Source organism: Nycticebus coucang, chromosome 21 (assembly GCF_027406575.1).
Source record: "Nycticebus coucang isolate mNycCou1 chromosome 21, mNycCou1.pri, whole genome shotgun sequence".
Taxonomy (NCBI): domain Eukaryota; kingdom Metazoa; phylum Chordata; class Mammalia; order Primates; family Lorisidae; genus Nycticebus; species Nycticebus coucang.
The window spans coordinates 27,589,114-27,608,953 of NC_069800.1; the positions used below are offsets into that span (position 1 = coordinate 27,589,114).

At 43.2% G+C, this 19,840-nt stretch overlaps 1 protein-coding gene across 1 annotated transcript in view; it reads left to right on the plus strand.

The window, feature by feature from the left end:
- The window catches only part of PAK5 (p21 (RAC1) activated kinase 5), a 363,878-nt gene that overhangs the window by 320,773 nt on the left and 23,265 nt on the right, over positions 1 to 19,840 (plus strand). Inside the window, exons 5-7 of the mRNA XM_053574481.1 lie at positions 3,447 to 3,938; positions 6,871 to 7,004; positions 11,734 to 11,860. Of these exons, the coding sequence (XP_053430456.1) occupies positions 3,447 to 3,938; positions 6,871 to 7,004; positions 11,734 to 11,860 (753 nt within the window). The remainder of the gene's footprint in view (positions 1 to 3,446; positions 3,939 to 6,870; positions 7,005 to 11,733; positions 11,861 to 19,840) is intronic.

A 19,840-nucleotide genomic window follows, 5' to 3' on the forward strand; every position in this document is an offset into this window, starting at 1 on the left:
TTTATGTCCTTGTGTTTCAGTTTTATCAACCACAGATTGGGATCAATTGCTCTCTGCTTGATCCCCAGAGTAAAAAGGATGAGGCCTGTCACAAGCATATCACAAGTGAGATATGGAACCTGCAGTTGGGTGACAATCCAACCGAGGGCCCAAGCAGGGTCACCCACGCATTTCTCCTTCACAGAGTCAGCTGTCTGTCCACCGAGGGAACACCCCGTGTTCTCTCATCTGAGGCGAACAGTCAATTCTCCTTTGATGGTGCACCTTGCATTTGGCTTTGAAGACCATCTTTTGTGATAGTCGTTGTTCTTCATTTGCCTCTTACTAGCAGCAAGAAAGAAAATAGCATCTTTGTGTCTCAATGACCTAATTTCGGAGACACTTAGTTTCCAGAAAACAACTCTGCCGTCCTTCTTTAACTGGAAATTGTCCCCTTGGTGCGGGCTGCCTTCCTCCCCTCTCCGCTGTTGTGCCGCACTCCGGCTGTGAAGAGTGGACTCTGATAACCCCACTGACAGACGAGAAGGAAGAATAGTGGCTGACCGCAGTGGGAAGTGTGTATGTGATTCCTGCAGGATATAGCTTTTCTGCTCTAAATGTATCTTCAGAGATCAGTTCTACATGTGTTTGGGGAATGAATTCAGTTTTGTTGAAAGTGCAGGAGCAAATCTTCCAAGGAAGACACGGGAAGATAATGGCACATGATGGCTCCCGAGACATGTTTTCAAAATCAAAGTTGAAGACCCTGTTTCTCTTCACACTCTGGTTAATCTCAAGCTTCATTTTTAGGAAGAATCCAATTGTTTAATTTATACTGACAATTCTTTCTCCCCACTACCATTGTATACATTCATACACACACACACACGCACACTTTTCTTGTGTAGCACACAGTCCTAAAAAAGGATAAGCTTGGCTCGGCATCCGTAGCACAGTGGTTATGGCGCCAGCCACATACACCGAGGCTGGTGGGTTCATATCCGGCCCAGGCCAGCTAAAGCAACAATGACAACTGCAACAAAAAATGGCCGGGCATTGTGGCAGGTGCCTATAGTCCCAGCTACTGGGAGGCTGAAGCAAGAGAATCATTTAAGCCCAGAAATTTGAGGTTGCTGTGAGCTGTGATGCCACATCACTCTACCAAGGGCACCATAGTAAGACTGTGTCTCAAAAAAAAAAAAAAAGAAAGAAAAGGAAGAGGGCAGTGCCCATGGCTCAGTGAATAGGGCACCGGCCCCATATACCGAGGATGGCGGGTTTGAACCCGGCCTCAGCCAAACTGCAACAAAAAAATAGCCTGGCATTGTAGCAGGTGCCAGTAGTTCCAGCTACTCAGGAGGCTGAGGCAAGAGAATCGCCTAAGCCCAAGAGCTGGAGGTTGCTGTGAGCTGTGACACCACAGCAGTCTACCGAGGCGATAAAGTGAGAGTCTTTCTCTAAAATGAAAAAAAGAAAGAAAGAAAAAGAAAAAGATGCTCTTGTTTTTGAAGATAATATCATAATTATACAGCGTTCGATACCTGTATACTATAATTACAGTCACTTTATCCTATTGTTTTGACAGTTGATGTATAGGAATATACAGGGTGTAGAAAACTATCTTAAATTGCACATAAACTTTATGGACACCCTGTATATGCCACAGGTACCTTGTACAACTTTAATAAATGCTAGTTTATTAATATTGTGGTTACTATTTATTTCCCAGGTGGCTGCGTTTTTCTGCTGTGTCATGCGCACACATGGTACATACCCCTTCTAGCATGTTGAGCCCCTTTCCATTCCCACTACTGTACTGAGCACTTTATATATAACACTCTATATAACAACTCCACTCAGAATTTATTGGCCAGTCACTGTTTGAACATTCCAATGCACAGTCAATCCTTTAAAATTCACAATGACCTAAGGAAGTGGATATTACTCCATTGTATAGATAAGAAGACAGGCTCTGAGAGGCTGATTTCACTGCAGAGTCAGAAGTCATCTCTAATATGCACCTCAATGTCATCTGTTCTCTCTGCTCTGAAACCTCTGAGGATGGGGCCCCAGATTAGCAGCTGCTCTGGTGCCTTCTGGTTGGCACAAAGGGTGCCTGGAGTGGTGGATTTGCCTGAGTAGAGTGTGGTGTTCTTGAGGCTGAAACAGCAGCGTTGCTGGCCCTGCAGCAGACCCTCCCACCTCCCAGCACCTGAAATGGTGCTTAGCACATAATAGTTGCTCAAACATTAATTTGTGGAATGAATGAATGAATATACTACATCAATCCATATAGAACAGTGTCATCCAAAAGACTCTTCTGCAGTGGTCAAAATGTTCTAGCTGTGTGCTATGTGACCTAGTAGCTATTGAGTTCTTAAAATGTCACTTAGTGCGACTGAAGAACTGAATTTTTTTATTTTATTTTATTTTATTTTATTTTTAGTGACTTTAAGTAGTCACATGTGGCCAGGAGCTACCATATTAGAGCAGATTTGGATCCTGGTGGTGGAGGAGGGGGATAAGATAATGTCATTTTGGAACATCCCAGTGAGTGACAGAGACTTCCCCAGGACATTGTGTCAAGAAGGAGCCTGAGATCCAATTAAAAAATGATTTTGATTACCTTCTCTGTGGTCAGCACTGTGTGTTGTCATCGTGATCTTACAGCAGGTCGGGGGGAGTTCATCCATGGATTAGCATTTTCCACCCTGGGCAGGGAGCACACACCACATGATATGAAGTGGCATATTTACATCCCGGCCCTGTCAAGCCAGGGGTGGCCAGAGCTTCCTCCTGATCAGTGATCCCCTCCCCAGCTTCCCTGTCATTTCTTCGCCTGCCTTCCCCATTCTCCTCCACTAAATTTCCTCTTTCTACCCTTCAAAATCAGAGTGGAATGTTCTTTTCCAGGGTCTCTGCAAACTGTGCAAACTTCCCTTTCACAAGCACCCCTGCAGTGTGTGGTCACTCTCAACCCTGCCTGTACTTACCTGGTGAGAACCCTGCTCCTGTTTACCTTATGGTCCACACTGAGGCAAGAGCTGCTTAGCCCAGGCTGCGTTTTCCTGCTGTGTCATGTGCACGCGGAGTGTGAGCCCAGAAGCATGGGGAAAGGCCCTTACCCTTGAAATTTCTTCCCAAAATGCTAGCTGAAGACTAATGTCCTTTAATGAGGGATGAGGCTTTTCATTCCTGAAGGAGAAAATAGGGCTTACACAACACGTGTGCCTGGGATAAGACCCAGGTATTAACCCTCTTCCTGGGGTTAAGCACACGAGTAGAAAAAGGTCCTTCTCCTGGGGTAGCCAGTCCTGTAGGTGGCCAGCCAAGTCCTTTCATCACATCCTGGTGACCTTCATTCTGCCAGCTATCGGTGGGCTCCCTGCCCAGCTGGCTGTGGCGTGCAGGTGTAGCGTAGTGCAGGTGCAGCGTGTGACTCGTCTCCACCCCTGTCTGTCTTCTAGGTGGATTATGACCGAGCACAGATGGTCCTCAGCCCTCCACTGTCAGGGTCCGACACCTACCCCAGGGGCCCCGCCAAACTACCTCAAAGTCAAAGCAAAGCAGGCTATTCCTCCAGCAGCCACCAGTATCCGTCCGGGTACCACAAAGCCAGCCTGTACCAGCACCCCTCGCTGCAGAGCGGCTCTCAGTACGTGTCCACCGCGTCCTACCTGAGCTCGCTCAGCATCGCGTCCAGCACCTACCCCCCGCCCAGCTGGGGCTCCTCGTCGGACCAGCAGCCCTCCAGGGTGTCCCACGAACAGTTCCGGGCGGCCCTGCAGCTGGTGGTCAGCCCAGGAGACCCCAGGGAGTACTTGGACAACTTTATCAAAATCGGAGAAGGGTCTACTGGCATCGTGTGCATCGCTACCGAGAAACACACAGGGAAACAAGTCGCCGTCAAGAAAATGGACCTCCGGAAGCAGCAGAGGCGAGAACTGCTTTTCAACGAGGTAAATAACTGGTGCGCTGGGGTCAGCCTCCCTCTCCCGCGTAACGTGCACTTCCGATTTCTGAGCACCTCTGTGTACATTTTAGGGCATTAGAAAAGCACTGCAAATATAAAGACTAAAATGTGAAGGCATCCTCGTAACATTTCCTTCGGGTCTTTTTCTGTGCATGCACGGCTGATAAAGAGGTACTGGTGAGTATCAGCCTGTGCTAAACATAACCCGGTCGATCTTCACCACAACCCTCTCGGGAAAAAGGATGCTATTGCCATTTTCTCAGCGAGAAAACCCGGACTCTGACGGGCTAAGTGACCAGCCCGAGAGCACACAGCAGCTTGGCTGCAGAACCCGAGCTCCGAGGCTGCAGAACCCGAGCTCCAAGCCTTGTCGAGCCCACTCTGGTGTCTCACGCCGCACCATTTACTGGGGTATGAACTGGTGCAGTACCATATGTATTTTTTGTAGGCAATTTTTTTTAACACAAGAGTTAAACAGGGGTCAGTTTACCAGGAGACTATTACTCTTTAAGAACTTTAAGATTTTTTCCCCACCTATGAAAATAACAAGTGCTTTCTGTAGAAAATAGGAGAAGTATAGAAAATGTCCCATATAATCCCACACCAAACAATAGGCTACATTCTTATCTCAGGGTTTCCTTTCTATATTTTTCTATTTTTTTAATTTGGGATAATTATATATATATATAGAGAGAGAGAGACTGTGTGCATATACACATACACACACAAGGTGACCCAAAAATGTATATGCTTTTTATGAAAGGAAAAAACTGTATTAAAATTGTGATACTCAAGTCACATTCGACTTCTGCAACCACAAGAGGTACAAGATAAAAATACAAGATAACAAGTGATATTAGTATACATTGAGTGTTTCAATTTTAATACAGATTTTTCCTTACTTAAAATGTGTATACAAACCTGGCTTCTTGTACCCTCAATGAATCCCCACAATTAAAAAAAATGTGTATACATTATTGTGGTGCCCTCTGTCATCTGGTAACTTTCTAATGTTCAATTATTATTAACAATAAGTTAATAGTATTAAAATTAGTATAAAATATATTACATACATGATATTTATAACAAAATAAATATATTGACATATTAATTATTCACATTTATTGATATACAATAAGATAATTAACATTTTCTTAATGATGTGTCAGAAACATCATTTTAATAGTCTAATAATCTTCTGTTATAAACATGTATCAAATTTATTAAACCAGTTTCTAATTTATTTTGTTTCCAGTTTGTCACTTATAAAACTTTCAGTGAGTGTTATTACAGGTAAGTAAGTCTTTGGCCTCATATCTGATAACTTTCTTAGATTCCTAGAAATGGAATAAACAGACCAAATGATGCATAAGTTTTCTGAGAAGAATAGTGTTAATTTCCAGAAAGTCTGTACCAATTTGGACCTTCACCAATAACCTTGTTTCACCCTCCTTAATGTCACTGGAGATTTTCATGTTATTTCTCTTTATATGATAGACATGAACAAGCTTTACTGTTTTAATCCAGACTTTTATTACTAGTGAAGGCTGAATTTATTTTTAAATGTTTATGGGCCATTTTTATTCCTTTATCAAATAATATGTCCTTTGCACAGTGTTAAATTAAGGTAGTAGTATTTGTTTTATTGATGTGCAAGAGCTCTTGGTATATTAAAGTATTGACCCTTTTCCATACATTTGTTGTTCATATCCTTCCACTTTCTCAACTACCTTTTGAACTTACCATTTAAGAGCTCTAAAATAGGTAGGAAAATAGGAATAACTCTATTAGGAAACATAGAATTTTGGAGTAGTGCTATCTCTTTAATAATTTTATGAGAAAGTTAGGGAGAGACATGAGTTTTTGTAGATGGGAAATCTAAGTCCTAAGGATATCAAGTCAGGATGTCAATGTCAGATAATATGTCCGTCTCTAGCAAAGGATGTACAAACCACACCTCCTAACTCCCTGGACAATCTTTGGCCACTTGACCTCTTTCACTTTCTATTTTGAGCATTCTCATTCTCTCAAAAGTGTACAGAAATTGTTTGATCCATAAATAAACCCTGTGCAAATGCACTCAGCTATAATAATTTTGGACCCCTCTTCCTTGTGGCTCATATAAAGCTCCAGCTGCATGCATCTCTAGCTCCCTCAGAGAGAGTGAGTAGGTCTCAACATCTTCCCAGACCACTATTCCTGATTTCAGGGATTTATTTCCCAAACTACAATGTCAGAACAGACAAGGTGATATGATAAAGATAAACAACTCTGTAGTTTATTATTTACCACTAATTCTGAAAACTCAAGTGGAAGCAACTATGAGGCAACGATTCCTGGAAGCTCTCTCTAGTTAACAAGCTCATCAGCATCTTTTATGCCTACATCATCTCTATTTTTACCTTTACCATGTATTCTTTGGTATTGGGCCCAAACCTCTCTCAGGGTCAATACATACCTTCTCCTCAAAAGAAGTTAAGTTGTTCTCATGTAACCCAACCCCTAATAACTGTTTATTCACTTATGGGACTCCCCCAACATTCACTCACTTAACCATGAGTTGGTAACCCTTTGCTAGGATAACCACCTGTGAAGTGTGAACAGTTCATGCTAAAGGAAAGTCTTAGGGATATCTGATCATATCCCCCCACCCAGAACAGTCAACAAAACTCCCTCCTGTAAATGCAAACTTTGCTATTGTTATGCCTATTTCTCTCTCTCTCCTGATTGACCTGCCATTTTCTCATGAATTTACTAACTTGATTTCTTTTCTACTTGCTTAGTGCTTTTTGTCTATAGTAGATTCCTGAACAAATCCTCCCATAATTGATACCTCTCAATCAATTATACTTACAGTATGATCACACAATCACAATTTCACCTTCACAAGTCAAAAAGTATCTTTCCCATTCATCCAGGTTGTGATAATGCGGGATTACCACCATGACAATGTGGTTGACATGTACAACAGCTACCTTGTTGGTGATGAGCTCTGGGTGGTGATGGAGTTTCTAGAAGGTGGTGCCTTGACAGACATTGTTACACACACCAGGTATGTTTCTTTATAACTTAAGGTGTTTCTTTTTCTCCTCCAGGGTAAAACGTCACTGACTGTCTTTATGAACTCTTCATAAATTGTCATCACTTTGGAGTCAGGGAGCACACCTACCCCTTCCACTATATTCTCCAGAATGCCATTATATCATGCATGAATAGTTCATTCATTCAATTAGCATTCTTCCTGCCCTCAGAAGGTCATTAATACCCATTGATTTAAAATCAGCAAAATGCTGAGAATGATGTTTCAGTGGCAAGTAATAGAAGTTCTCATCACCTCCATAGAGTTTTAAAACTGAGGTTTGCTCTCCTGAGTTGCCCTGGTCTTTCTGTGTGCAGGTGCCACCAAGGGGACCTGGAAAGGAAGGGCAGGTAGAGGATCAGTCAATGGTTTATGTCAGAATAATGAACCTACACAAGAGAGAAATTCTTTAGTTCTGTCTTGAAATAGTCTTGCAAGTAACAATGGTTAATTACCAGTTACTTTAGCTATTTGCCTCCCTGAGGAATTGGTTCTAGTCATTTTATTAAGTATTTATTGAGTAACTTTTATGTGTCAGGCTCTTTTCTAAGTGCTGGAGATACAGAAGATACTAATAAATCATCGCCCCACCTAAGGAAGTCACAGATGAGAAATAAGTACAAGATAATACCTGTGGAGAATTAGGAAGATGTTTATAAGTACCATAGAAGAATGCATGAATGTCTCTACCAGGTAGAATCAGGAAAGACTTTTTTTTTTTTTTTGCAGTTTTGGTTGGGGCCAGGCTTGAACCCACCACCCCCAATATATGGGCCGGCGCCCTACTCCTTGAGCCACAGGCACCACCCAAGGAAAGACTTTTAATACAAGGTGATATCTGAGAGGGGTTTTGACAGATGAATAGGAGTTTACTAAGAAAGTAAGTGAGAGGAAAACAGGCTTCGAATGCAGAGGAATGAGTATGTGTTAAAACAACACTACTCTATTTCAGTGTGTGTACAAATCACTGAGGAGCTTCTTAAAATGCATATCCTGATTGAATAGAGAGAAGCATGAGAGTTTGCATTTCTAACAAGCTCCTAGGTGGGTGCCAATGCTTCTGATTCATAGAACACACTTGGAGAAGCAAGGTTCTAAGGATCTAAGAAACATACTAAACAGCATGTTACACTTTAAGTTTGGTCTTGCTTGTAAATAAAATGCCAAAGAGTCAAGAGAATTGTCATGAGGAAGATGTATTAAATATTAACCAACATTATTGAAATGGAACCCAAATCCATAGTGGGCCCAGATAAACCACCATAAGTGGAAGGCAATATACGAAGAAAGCCTTGGCAAATTCTGCAAGGGATAGAATATGCTGCTTCCTCTCCACGAATATGAGACAAAGTCTCAAGTCCCTGCAGCTCTCAGTCTAATCATGATGTGGGGCAGGGCATGGTGGCTCACACCTGCAATCCCAGAATTCTTGGAGCCAAGGCAGGAGAATCACTTGAGGTCAAGAGTTTGAGACCAGCCTAGCAAGAGCAAGACCCCATCTCTACTAAAAACAGAAAAATTGGTCATGTCATGGCTTACCTTTGTAGTCCTAGCTATTTGGGTGGCTGAGACAGGAGGATTGCTTCAGTTTGAGATTGCAGAGAGCTATGATGAAGCTACTGCACTCTACCTGGGGCAAGCCTCTGTCTCAAAAAAAAAAAAAAAAGTGAAGAGATGTGAGTAAAAACATTGAACATTTATCACCAACAAGTCAGCTGGTAGACCCTTGTTAGTGTAGCAATAGGACATGCCCACCAAAAAAGAACACATGAAATCATCTTAATTAGAAAGATCTAAGAATAAGGCAAATGTGATTTACATATAAAGCAATCAATAGAAGAATGTCCAAGAGAGGGGCTTTTCTCTTGCCTTCAGAAGCTTCAAATAGCTACTCATGTCTCTCTATAGATCTCCTTTTGTAAGGTTCCTTTCCATTTTCTTTATATCAGTGAGAAACACTTAAAAGCTAGGCTCTCTAGAATTCATTGTATTTTCTAATGTTCTCCATCCTGTTTTGTTAACTGATTTACCCTTAATGGCAGAGTAGGTCTAGAGAGCAAGGAGCAATTGTACATCAAAGAACACCATGAATATTTGGAATTAGAAATCTTAAGCTGATAATTCAGAAAATTTTTTATGTTAGATTTTGAATAACTATTTAGTTGAATGATTGATTGATTGGTTCATTGGTTGATAGGACATCTAATTACTTGCAAATCTCTGTGGTCCGAGGACCTGGGAGCAGATTAAAAATGAAAAGTATCAAGCACCCCCCAGATCAACTGAACAAGGATCCACATGATAGTCATATGCTCAGGTGTTTCTTATACATACTGGAGTTTTAGCATTAACCTAGCATCTTTTAGGATTAAATTACATCCTTCTAATTTCTGGGTAACAGGGTTTCAGAAGGGAAAGGAAACCTGGCCAAGCACTGCCAGATTCTTCATACGTAGATTAACACATGTAACCATCACACATCTATGAGGCAGGTGTTGGTGCGCAGCTATGACTCAGGGATGAAGAGTTTCTTTCTCAAGACCACACATTTAACAAGGAATAGAGCCAGGATTTGAATCTGGAGTTGACTCTAGAACTGAAACATTTTTATCCCATACCAGGCTTGTTTCCTGTAGAAGTTGGAAAGCAATAGCCATTTCTCAGTTGATTGGGCTAATTTTGAAGGCATTGAATTTGGAATCAGTAGCACTTGTCACATGTTCCACTTAAAGGTCATCTCTCAGTGATGAAGGGTCAATTCAATTAATTTTTGGTAAAGTCTGTGTGCAAAGAATCTTTATGCCTGCTTCAAATAACTCAAGTCTCATAGAATTCAAGAGCAATAAATTTTATTAAAGATGGTTCTTTTTGGTCCTGAATTAATTTTAAGGTATATTTGAGCTTTCCCCCTAATGCTGATGCTGTAAACCTCAAGAGGGATGTGCTCTTGGCACATGTGAGAATCATTATCCAAAAACAATCCAGCACCATGACCAACACACCAGGCACAAAACTGAGAACACAAGTTGTCCATCTCCTCTCTGTTTCAGGCAAGAACATTTCTTCTTACCTAACTTTGTATGAGATAAATTTTGCTGCTGTCAAGGGAAGAGTGTATTTATTCATACCTATCACTTTATACCTTCAATTAGCTATCTCCTTTAGAGATCTCTCCTAATTAGCTATCTCCTTTAGACATCTCTCCTAATTGGCTATCTCCTTTAGACATTACTTTTGAATCCCAGAATTATCCAAGCAAGATTTTCTGGCTTCAACAAGACTGAAACACAAATTCAAGGCCATCCATTTCCTTGTCCTGCTGCACTAAGATTTATCTGGGGTTGTTGGAGTTTCCCAAGGTGGTTCTTAAATTTAATCTCTGGTCAATTACAGGTCTGTCTCTCCTGACTGCCCTCTGCATGATAGTTTGTTTCAAGGGCTATTTTCTTCCCATTTGTTATTTCACTTGGGCCTTCAAAAAGCTTTGTAATAGGGAGGAAGTTTTATATACAGATGACTTAGTCCAATGCCTAATTGAGTCATTTTGTGGGCACCTGCAGTAGCCCCTTGCTGCCCAGTCACTCTCACCTAACCCCTCCTCCCACAACAGCTGAACTAGCTCACCCATGAGGAAAATCCAGCCTTTGGGTGGTGAAGGCAGTGAGAGAGAGGGGAAATGTGGGACAGCACGGCTTCCCAACTCAAAAAAAGCGAGGTTTGAATCATGACCTGGCCACTCTCTTAGCTGGGAAACCTTGAGCAGGTCACCTGACCTCAGTCTCCTCGCCTGAAGCCTGAAACACTATCTCCACCAGGGTGCAAATGAAAGGTGGGAGAACACACCCAAAGCTCTGCTTCCTTTCTCCTTCCCAGGGTCCATTTATTAAAGTACTGTCCATTCACAACTTCTAGGTCCAATCTCCTTTTGACAGAACAGACCTGCAGTCACAAAACCCTCCAATTCCTGAAAGAAAGAGAGAGAGGTGAAGGGGAAGTAGGGTGAGCCTCAAAGGTAGAGCTTAGAAATCCAAAGTGGCTGTCCCTATTTCCAATACTAGGAAAAAGAGACTTGAAGAAGTTTAAAGGACTTTTCAAGATCACCCAGTAGCCACACCTGGAACTGGGCCTGCTTATTCAGTTGTGCTTTCTCTGTGGGACCCCAGGGGTTTGTCAGTGCCTAAGACAGGCGTCCTCAAACTTTTTAAACAGGGGGCCAAGTCACTGTCCCTCAGACCATTGGAGAGCCAGACTGTAGTTTAAAAAAAAAAAAAAAAAACTATGAACAAATTTCTATGCACACTGCACGTATCTTATTTTGAAGTAAAAAGACAAAACGGAATAAATACAATCACACCGCTTCATGTGGCCCTCGGGCTGCAGTTTGAGGACCGCTGGCCTAAGGCATAATCTATAAGAGTTCTTGGAAGTATGTTTGTATAATTACCCCAAAGCTGACCAAGAGCCATCTATTTCCTTGACTTACAAATAGCATGACTCATGCTTGACACCTGTCATCCTTGGTGCCAATTCTTTGTTCTCACAATCAGATCCCAAAGGCTTCCTTTCCATTGCCTGTATATTTTCCAGATATAGGCTGGAGAGTACAGACTAGCTCACAAGGACCCGTGAAAGCTGCCTCTCTTGAGCATTTTAAAGACAATCTCAAACCTGTTTTATCCCATAAATGTTATTTCCTTTCCAGAATGAATGAAGAACAGATAGCTACCGTCTGTCTGTCAGTTCTGAGAGCTCTTTCCTACCTTCACAACCAAGGAGTGATTCATAGGGACATAAAGAGTGACTCCATCCTCCTGACAAGTGATGGCCGGGTAAGATTTTCATGTTTTGCCCCTCCACAGTTAGCCTTGTCGCTTCATCTGTAATGGACATAATTCTTTTAAGAATGCTTTCTCATAATTCTAATTCTTAGTCACAAGTCACCCACCACTCTTCCCAGAAGGCTTACAAAAAGGAAATTACCATCTTGCCCTCTGTGTCATCCTGTTAGTCAGAATAACCTGTGAGTTGGATGGATAATTTGCCTCCTTGACAATGAGTGTAGGAAGTAAAAGAAACTATGGAAATTTTCTTTTCTTTTTCTGCCACACTCCTATTTTTTGTGGCAGAAAAAAGAAAAGGGCTGTGTCTACCCTGTTTCTGTGGACAAGCATATCTGCAGTTGAGAGACTTTGCAGGAGATAGATGACCTCCTCCACTTGGGTAATCTGAGGAGCATTTACAAAAGTGTGGACAGATGTAGAAAAATCATAAGTATTAGGCCACAGAATGTGCAGTGCTCCAGAATGTGCTCCATTCTGACGGATATCCCATGCCTGAAGAAGAGAGACAGGGAACTGGCTATCAGAATCTGGAAATAGAGACTGGTGGTATGTTTAGGCTCCCTTGAATTTGGTGGGGGGAACCCAGACCTCAGTGAACTTGCAGGATGGGAGCTGAGAGAATAAATATCCAAACCTTACTCTGCTTGTTTCTTCTGAATTCCTATTGGTGTCCCCCATTGGTGGAACCCATTTAGAAGCCATTAATTTAGTCCATACATGTTAGCTTTCCAAGGCTTGGACAAGAATGGATCCAGAGGATAAACAGAAGACATTTACCACACTGGCATATCTCCAGGCCCAGATTTCTGCATTCCCCATCACTACAACTTGCACAAAGGATTCTGCTAAAACTCATCATCCACACCAGGGTGCAGAACATAGACTATAGGAGCCAAGGAATAAATGAGTTGACACTCCAGTGGAGACTCAGTTAGATGGAAATGTTTCACAGCATAGATTTCCACCATGTAGGCCCTTGTAATGAGACTCCCACCATAACCAATGGCCCTGGATAAATGGAGCCAGCCATCCCCTTGATGTACCTGTCTTTTATACCCCGGCCATGTGGTAAGCCTTTGTGTCAAATCAGACTTTGCTGAGTAATAGTTAAAGGATTGCCAGAAGAAACTGCCCAAGCATGCTGGCTCTTTTTTTAAATTGTTGTTTTTAAAATATTGTAAGTGATATTGTTTCCAGAATTTCTTTCTTCAGTAGGACCTTGGTCTTGGGGATTCAAAGAATGAACCCACAGATGACAGATCAATGGTAAGATAGGTTTTTATTAGACAGAAAAGAATACAGAAAGAGTAAAAAGCACCAGACTTCTGGCAAAGGGGAAGATCCAAGTCAGAAGTCTCCGGCATGGGTCTGTAGTCTAGGGCAGTTTTTGCTTCAGGGAAGGGATTAGGGTGTGAGCTCCCTACTCAAGGTGGAGCCAACCAAAACGTTTCAGATTGGTTTGTTCATGACCTTGCTAGAGCCCAGAGGGTGTGGCCTGGAAAGGGCAGCCTGCTTGTGCCTAGAGATGGGGATTTCATTTCCAAGCTTACCAGGCCCAGAGAATAGGGGTCCCTGTCCAGTCCTTAGTGGGGGAACCCTGTATCAATATTATAGAAAATTTTGTAAACTCATAGAAGCATAGAGGATAAAACAAAGATCACCCCAACCCATTATTTATATTTCCCATATTTCCATGCACTTGTATGCATAATTTGCAAACTTGGAATTATGTTTAATGGACAATTTTAAATTGTGCTTTTTGCTTTGCCTGAAATTTCAAGAAAGACAGGTATAGAAGCATATATGAATCAGGTTTTGCTATGTAACAAGGCACTTACTGCCCTGAAACAACCACCATTTATTTGTTCACAAATTTGTAAGCTGGCATCTGGGCTGGCCTCTGCTGGGATAACGCTTCTTTGCACCATGTGGCATCAGCTGAGGTCTCTACTGAATTTGTGATCAGCCAGAAGTTGAGGGCCTCCCTCCCTTGCTTGGGAGTTGGCTGGCTCAGGACAGTGGAGGCAGCAAGGCCAAGTATCACTCATCTCCCAGCAGAGTAGCGTGGACTCACTCACACAGTACCTGGAGCAAAGTTGTCAAGAGCAGCAAGAGAAGCAAGCCACAGCACATGAGCCCTTTTGTGTCCTCTGCTTATATCATGTATTCTAATGTAGGTCACACTGCAGAGCCAAGCCTAGGTCCAAGGGGAGGAAAAACAGGCTCCACTTCTTCATAGGAGAAGATGCAAAGTCATATAGCAGAGGGATATAGATATGGGGAGGTGAAAAATGTGAGTGCATTTTTGCACAATCTCCCATCGAGCAGCAGAGCTATGAGAAAAGGACAATAATCCTCCCCTGGCCTGACTCAGGAAAGCATATAGGCAAGGCCCATGGTGTCAGAACACAACTTACAGAACACTGAGCTGGTCCACCAATGGCCTCTGGGGACTGGTACTTACAGAGAAAGCAAAGCAGGTCAGTTTCAAGCCAGACTTCCTTTCCCTATTTCTAGAGATTGGTGATATAGGCTTCTTTGCTGTAAGTTCATATCCAATATCAAAATCAAACATAAGACCAAGATAATAAGTCATTGTTTAATCAGCTTTCTTAAAGATCTCCCCTCCCTTCAAGAAGCAAGATTATGAAATCATTCAATTGTCATTCTCAAAAATAGAACCTTTGTCTCAGACATGCCCTGCACCTGCATGAGCCTAGCAAAGACCCCACAGACACAGACATGTAGTGTTTTCGTTATTAACAGTTTGGTCACTCATTCATTCAGTAAAAATTTGCTGAATGTCTATCACATTCTGGGGATGGTTCTGTGTCCCAGGGATAAACAAAGCAAAATCACTTCTTTTGTTAGACTTATTTGGAAGATGGGAAGATGATAACAAATAAATAAACAAACAAATCACCACCGATAAGCAGCGATAAGTGCTAAGTTTTCTGCGATTAAGTTAGGCAGAGCCAAGACGGAGAGTGATGAGGTGGGCTCTGTTGTGGAGGCTGGTCAGAGAAGCTCGCTCTGAAGTGGTGGCATCATGGCAGAGACATGGAAGGGGTTGGACCCTGTGGCTGTCAGAGACAAGGAAGTTCCAGGCATTGGGAACAACAGCATGCTGAGTGGATCTTATGCCCCTTGGCCGTGCTGCTCAAAGTTTTCTCATTCATGTTTCAGAACAGAGCACCATGTTGACTTCAGTGAGCTTCTCCACTTTTTATAGAGAAAGGAAACATTTTTTTCTCTTGAACAGAAAGAGGGCTGAGATGGAATGTGGCTGCTCTAAGAAAAGGCAGAGAGTGCATTAGCGTCAAGCTAACGTATTAGCACAGAGCATTATACAGTGGAGAAAACTTTTCCAATTGTCTATTATAGTTATAAGGAAGCACCTCAACATTTAGGGTCATACATCAACACTCATTTTAACATTGTCTCTCATGGCTCCAAGGGTTGGCTGGGCTCAGGGAGGGAGACTTGTTGTTAGATGGTGTCTGGGGCTAGAGTCTCTGGAAGTCACCCTAACTCACATGTCATGTAATTAGTGCAGAGAGGTCAGCTGTAGCTGTCACTGGACACCTAGAATGTGCCCTCTCCTTATGGTTTGGACTTCCTCATGGCATGGTAGCTGGGTTCCAAGAATGCATCCAGAAAAAGCAAGGTCGAAATACATGGCATTTTTATGACCTAGCCTTGGAGTCACATAGCGTCACTTCCACTGTAGTCACAGCCTTTCCAGATTCAGCAGGGAGGAAGAATAGGGTCTTTCTCAGTGCAGGGGGAATTCAGTCATACTGTAAGAAGAGCTCATGGGATGAGTGATATTGTTGGCATTTTTGGAAAATACTTTCTGCCACACAGGACGCGTTGGGTTCTTTTCCTGTTGGGAGATGTTCGACATCATTAGCATTAGAGAAGTACAAATGAAAACTACAATGAAATATAACTACACACCTGTAAGAATGGCTCGAATGAAAAATAATGATAAAACCACTCATTCAAACAATGCTTGTGGGATTATAAAATGGTAACTACTCTAAAAAATATAATAGACATTTCCTTTAAAAACTGAGCATGGCTCGTGGGTGGATCACCTGAGCTCTCAAGTTCGAGACCACCCTGAGCTAGACAAAGACCCCATCTCTAAAAATAGAAAAATGGCTGGGTGTTGTGGTAGATGCCTGTAGTCCCAACTATTCGGGAGGCTGAGGCAAGAGAATTACTTGAGCCCAAGAGTTAAAGGTTGCTGTTAGCTATGATGCCACAGCCCTGTACCAAGGGTGACAAAGTGAGACTCTGTCTCAAAAAAAAATAAATAAATAAAATAAACATGGCCTTACTCTACAACCAGAAATTGCACAATTAGGAATCTATCCCAGAGAAATGGAAACTTATTTTCACACAGAAACTTCCACACTAATGTTTATAGCAGTTTTGTTCATAATAGCTCTAAACTGAAAACTACCCAGAAGTTCCCTGGAGGGTGAATAGTTAAACTAATGATATATCCACATTATGGATACAAGACTTGGATGTACCTCAAGGAAATTATGCTCAGTGAAAAAAAAAATTCAATCTCAAAAAGATACATACACTTGCTTTCACTTATATCACATTCATGAAATAACATAATTAGACAGGAGAGATACACATGGATTAGTGGATGCCAGGGGTTGCAGCTTGTCAACCTGTTTTTTATCTCATGACACACTTGAATCTATAGTTAAACTTCTACATCACACTTAAATTACGTTGATCCAAAAAAAGAGTAAAAAAAGAATATACTGGGGGAGAGACAAGATGGTGGACTGAAGCCAGCTTTCCACAGAGGCTCCCGTCCAGAAGGAAAGTTAAGGGACAAAAATTTAGTAAGTATCCTGGTGGATTTGAGCTGCACCAAGAGAGAAGGTTGAAGAACGCACATCAACACCGCTGAGGCAAGCTGTGATCACAAGGATGCAAACAAAAGGTACAAAATCCATCACCAAGTGGATGGGAGTCCCCCTCCCCCATGAGACCGGCTCAAGAGCCCCACAATTAAACAAATGGGCAGAAATTAAAGGCCCTCCCACTCCACTCCACGGGAGAGACTTTCTAAAAACTGGACCTACCTCCCCTACTAGGGTGCCATGGCATTCTCCTGCAAGGCATAAAACTGTATAAAACTTTAAATATCCTTTGCCAGCAACCCTGAACTCCCAACACTCCCCCCCCCACTCACACTGAGGTCTGGAGGCCTGTCCCCCAGGAGTTTGGATTCTTGGGTGATTTATCAAGGGGAGTGGACAGTCCCCGAGCTGCAACTGGTCAGCGCTGACTCTGAGGCATGAGAGTGAGGAGAGGGCACCCAGCTAAGGGGGAGTCATGCCTCAGCGGCACTTCCCTGCAGTGCGGTGCAGCAGCCCTCCCCGGGCAGCAATACGGCCAGGCATAAAACTGAGTGAAACTCTAGCTTCCCCACTGAGCTCCCAGCACTCCCCCCCACTCTTACTCGGGGTCTGGGGGCCTGTCCCCCAGGAGTTCAGATCCTTGGGTGATTTCTCAAGGGGAGTACACAGTGCCCGAGCTGCGACTGGTCAGCCCTGACTCTGAGACACGCGAGCAAAGAGAGAGCACTTGGCTGAAAGGGAGTCACGCCTCGGCGGCACTTCCCTGCGGTGCGGTGCAGCAGCCCTCCTTGGGCAACAATATGGTCAGGCATAAAACTGAGTAAAACTGTAGCTTCCCCATTTCCAGCACTGAGCTCCCAGCACTCCCCCCAACTCTTACTCGGGGGACTGGGAGCCTGCCCCCCAGGAGTCCAGATTCTTGGGAGATCTCTCGAGGGGTGTGGACAGAACATAAATTGCGGCTGGTCAGTGCTGACTCTGGGGTGCGAGACAGAGGAGAAAAGGGTCGGCTGGGTGCCCACACCAGAGCAGCAGTTCCTGGAGGCAGATCAACAGCCGTTTTTCTTTAACAGCAGAACAGCTCACTTCTGGATATTCTGAAGCCACACCCCCTGTCTCCCTGGGCAACCAGAGGAGGCCACCAGTGAGCAAAGGATTTGCCTGACGCTGCTCACAAACCCGGGAAGCTTCCAGGGCAGGGCCGACTCAGAGAGGTAATCGGACACAAACCTCCAGCAGCAAAGATGTTTGAACTCAGAACAGCCTGTCTTCTGCAGGCAATTTTAGCAGAAACAGAGACAGAATCCCACAAAGTTGTCTGTTCTGTTCTGTTCTGTTAGCAACATCAATCAGGGACAGGGCTAAGCCTGAGTGAACACCTCCCCCTACACCTGCATCAAGCACTCAAAGATGTCAGGCCCCATCTCCTCCTGCTAGATAGCAGCAGACTGCAGGGGCCTGGCAGATTTCCTTGCAATTCAGGCAGGTGCAAACGCCTGGAGTATCTGTTCACTACAGGCAACTAGGTTAGCCATCTGCAGAGATACCAGTGACTGGGTCCGACGGAGGGGCAAAGTGGGGAAGGAGACATCAACCTTCCCAGACTGATCTATTTGCTAGGTGGCTCCTCCTGACTCCACGCTGCACTGGAGTAAGCCATATCAGAGTAGTCACCAGACCCCTGTGATCCAGTTCCCAGAGACCTCTTGACTCTCCCACCCAAGACAGGTGCCAATTGAGACAATCGATTTGGACCTTTTGAATTGAACTAAGAGACTGAGGACTTTTCAGGCAGTGCCCTGGGTATGCGGTTGTAGGAAGGTTTGATTTTCCTTTTCCAATTGGTACCAGAGGTGGACGGGCAGGGTGACTTAATAGCTGAGACTTCAAGCCAGAGTAAATGTTACAATAGGATCAAACAGAAACCAGCTGAAAACAAGACAGAACCACTTCACCCCACCACACAAGACAGAGCCCCAGTTTCTCAGGCCACAACACTGTACGGGCCCTCGATAAAGCCCCAGGGGAAAAATCAAAGGGAGTAAAATAACCATGGAGCGGAATCAGCAGAAAAACTTTGGTAACATGAATAACCAGAATAGATCAACACCCCCCCACCCCCGCGAGAAAAGTTACGGCAGATGTAATTGAAGATCCCATTCATAAACAACTGGCAGACATGTCAGAAATCGAATTCAGAATTTGGATTGCAGACAAGATTAATAAAACGGAATTAGGAATTCAAGGAGAAATTCAAAAGTTGTCTCAAGAATTTAACGAATTTAAAGACAAAATAATCAAAGACTTATACACACTGAAGAAGAATTTACAGCCCTCAAAGATATGAAAAATACAGTAGAATCCCTCAGCAACAGAATGGAGCAAGCAGAAGAAAGGATTTCTGACATTGAAGATAAAGTCTTCGAACGCTCCCAATCTCTCAAAGAGGTAGAGAAATGGAGAGCAAAAATGGATTATTCTCTCAGAGAACTCTGGGATAATTCGAAGAAGAGTAATATAAGAATAATTGGAATTTCTGAGAATGATGAAGTGGCCTCAATGGGCACAGAGGCCCTTCTGCATGAAATTATGAAAGAAAATTTTCCAGACATGCCTAGAGAATCTGAAATTCAGATAGCAGACAGCTTCATAACCCCAGCACTATTCTACCCCAATAAGTCATCCCCCAGGCATATCACAATTAGCTTCACTAAAGTTAATATGAAGGAGAAGATTCTCAAAGCAGCCCGGCGGAAGAAAACCATTACGTACAAAGGAAAGAATATTAGAATAACTGCAGATCTCTCTGCTGAAACTTTTTTTTTTTTTTTTTCTGGTAGAGACAGAGTGTCACTGTACCGCCCTCAGGTATCAGTCCTCACCTTGCTGGGGCCGGCTAAGTGGTAAGTGGTAGAGGTGAATATGTACGGCCAGCGAGTTGGCCAGGCGAGAATAGGGAGGAAGTGAGAGGACAGGGGGTAGAATTAGGTGGTGGAGGGGAGTAGCTTTTGTCTATTGTTGAGTATAGAAAACTTCCTTCGAATCTGGGCACCGTGAGTCTGGGGAGATAGGA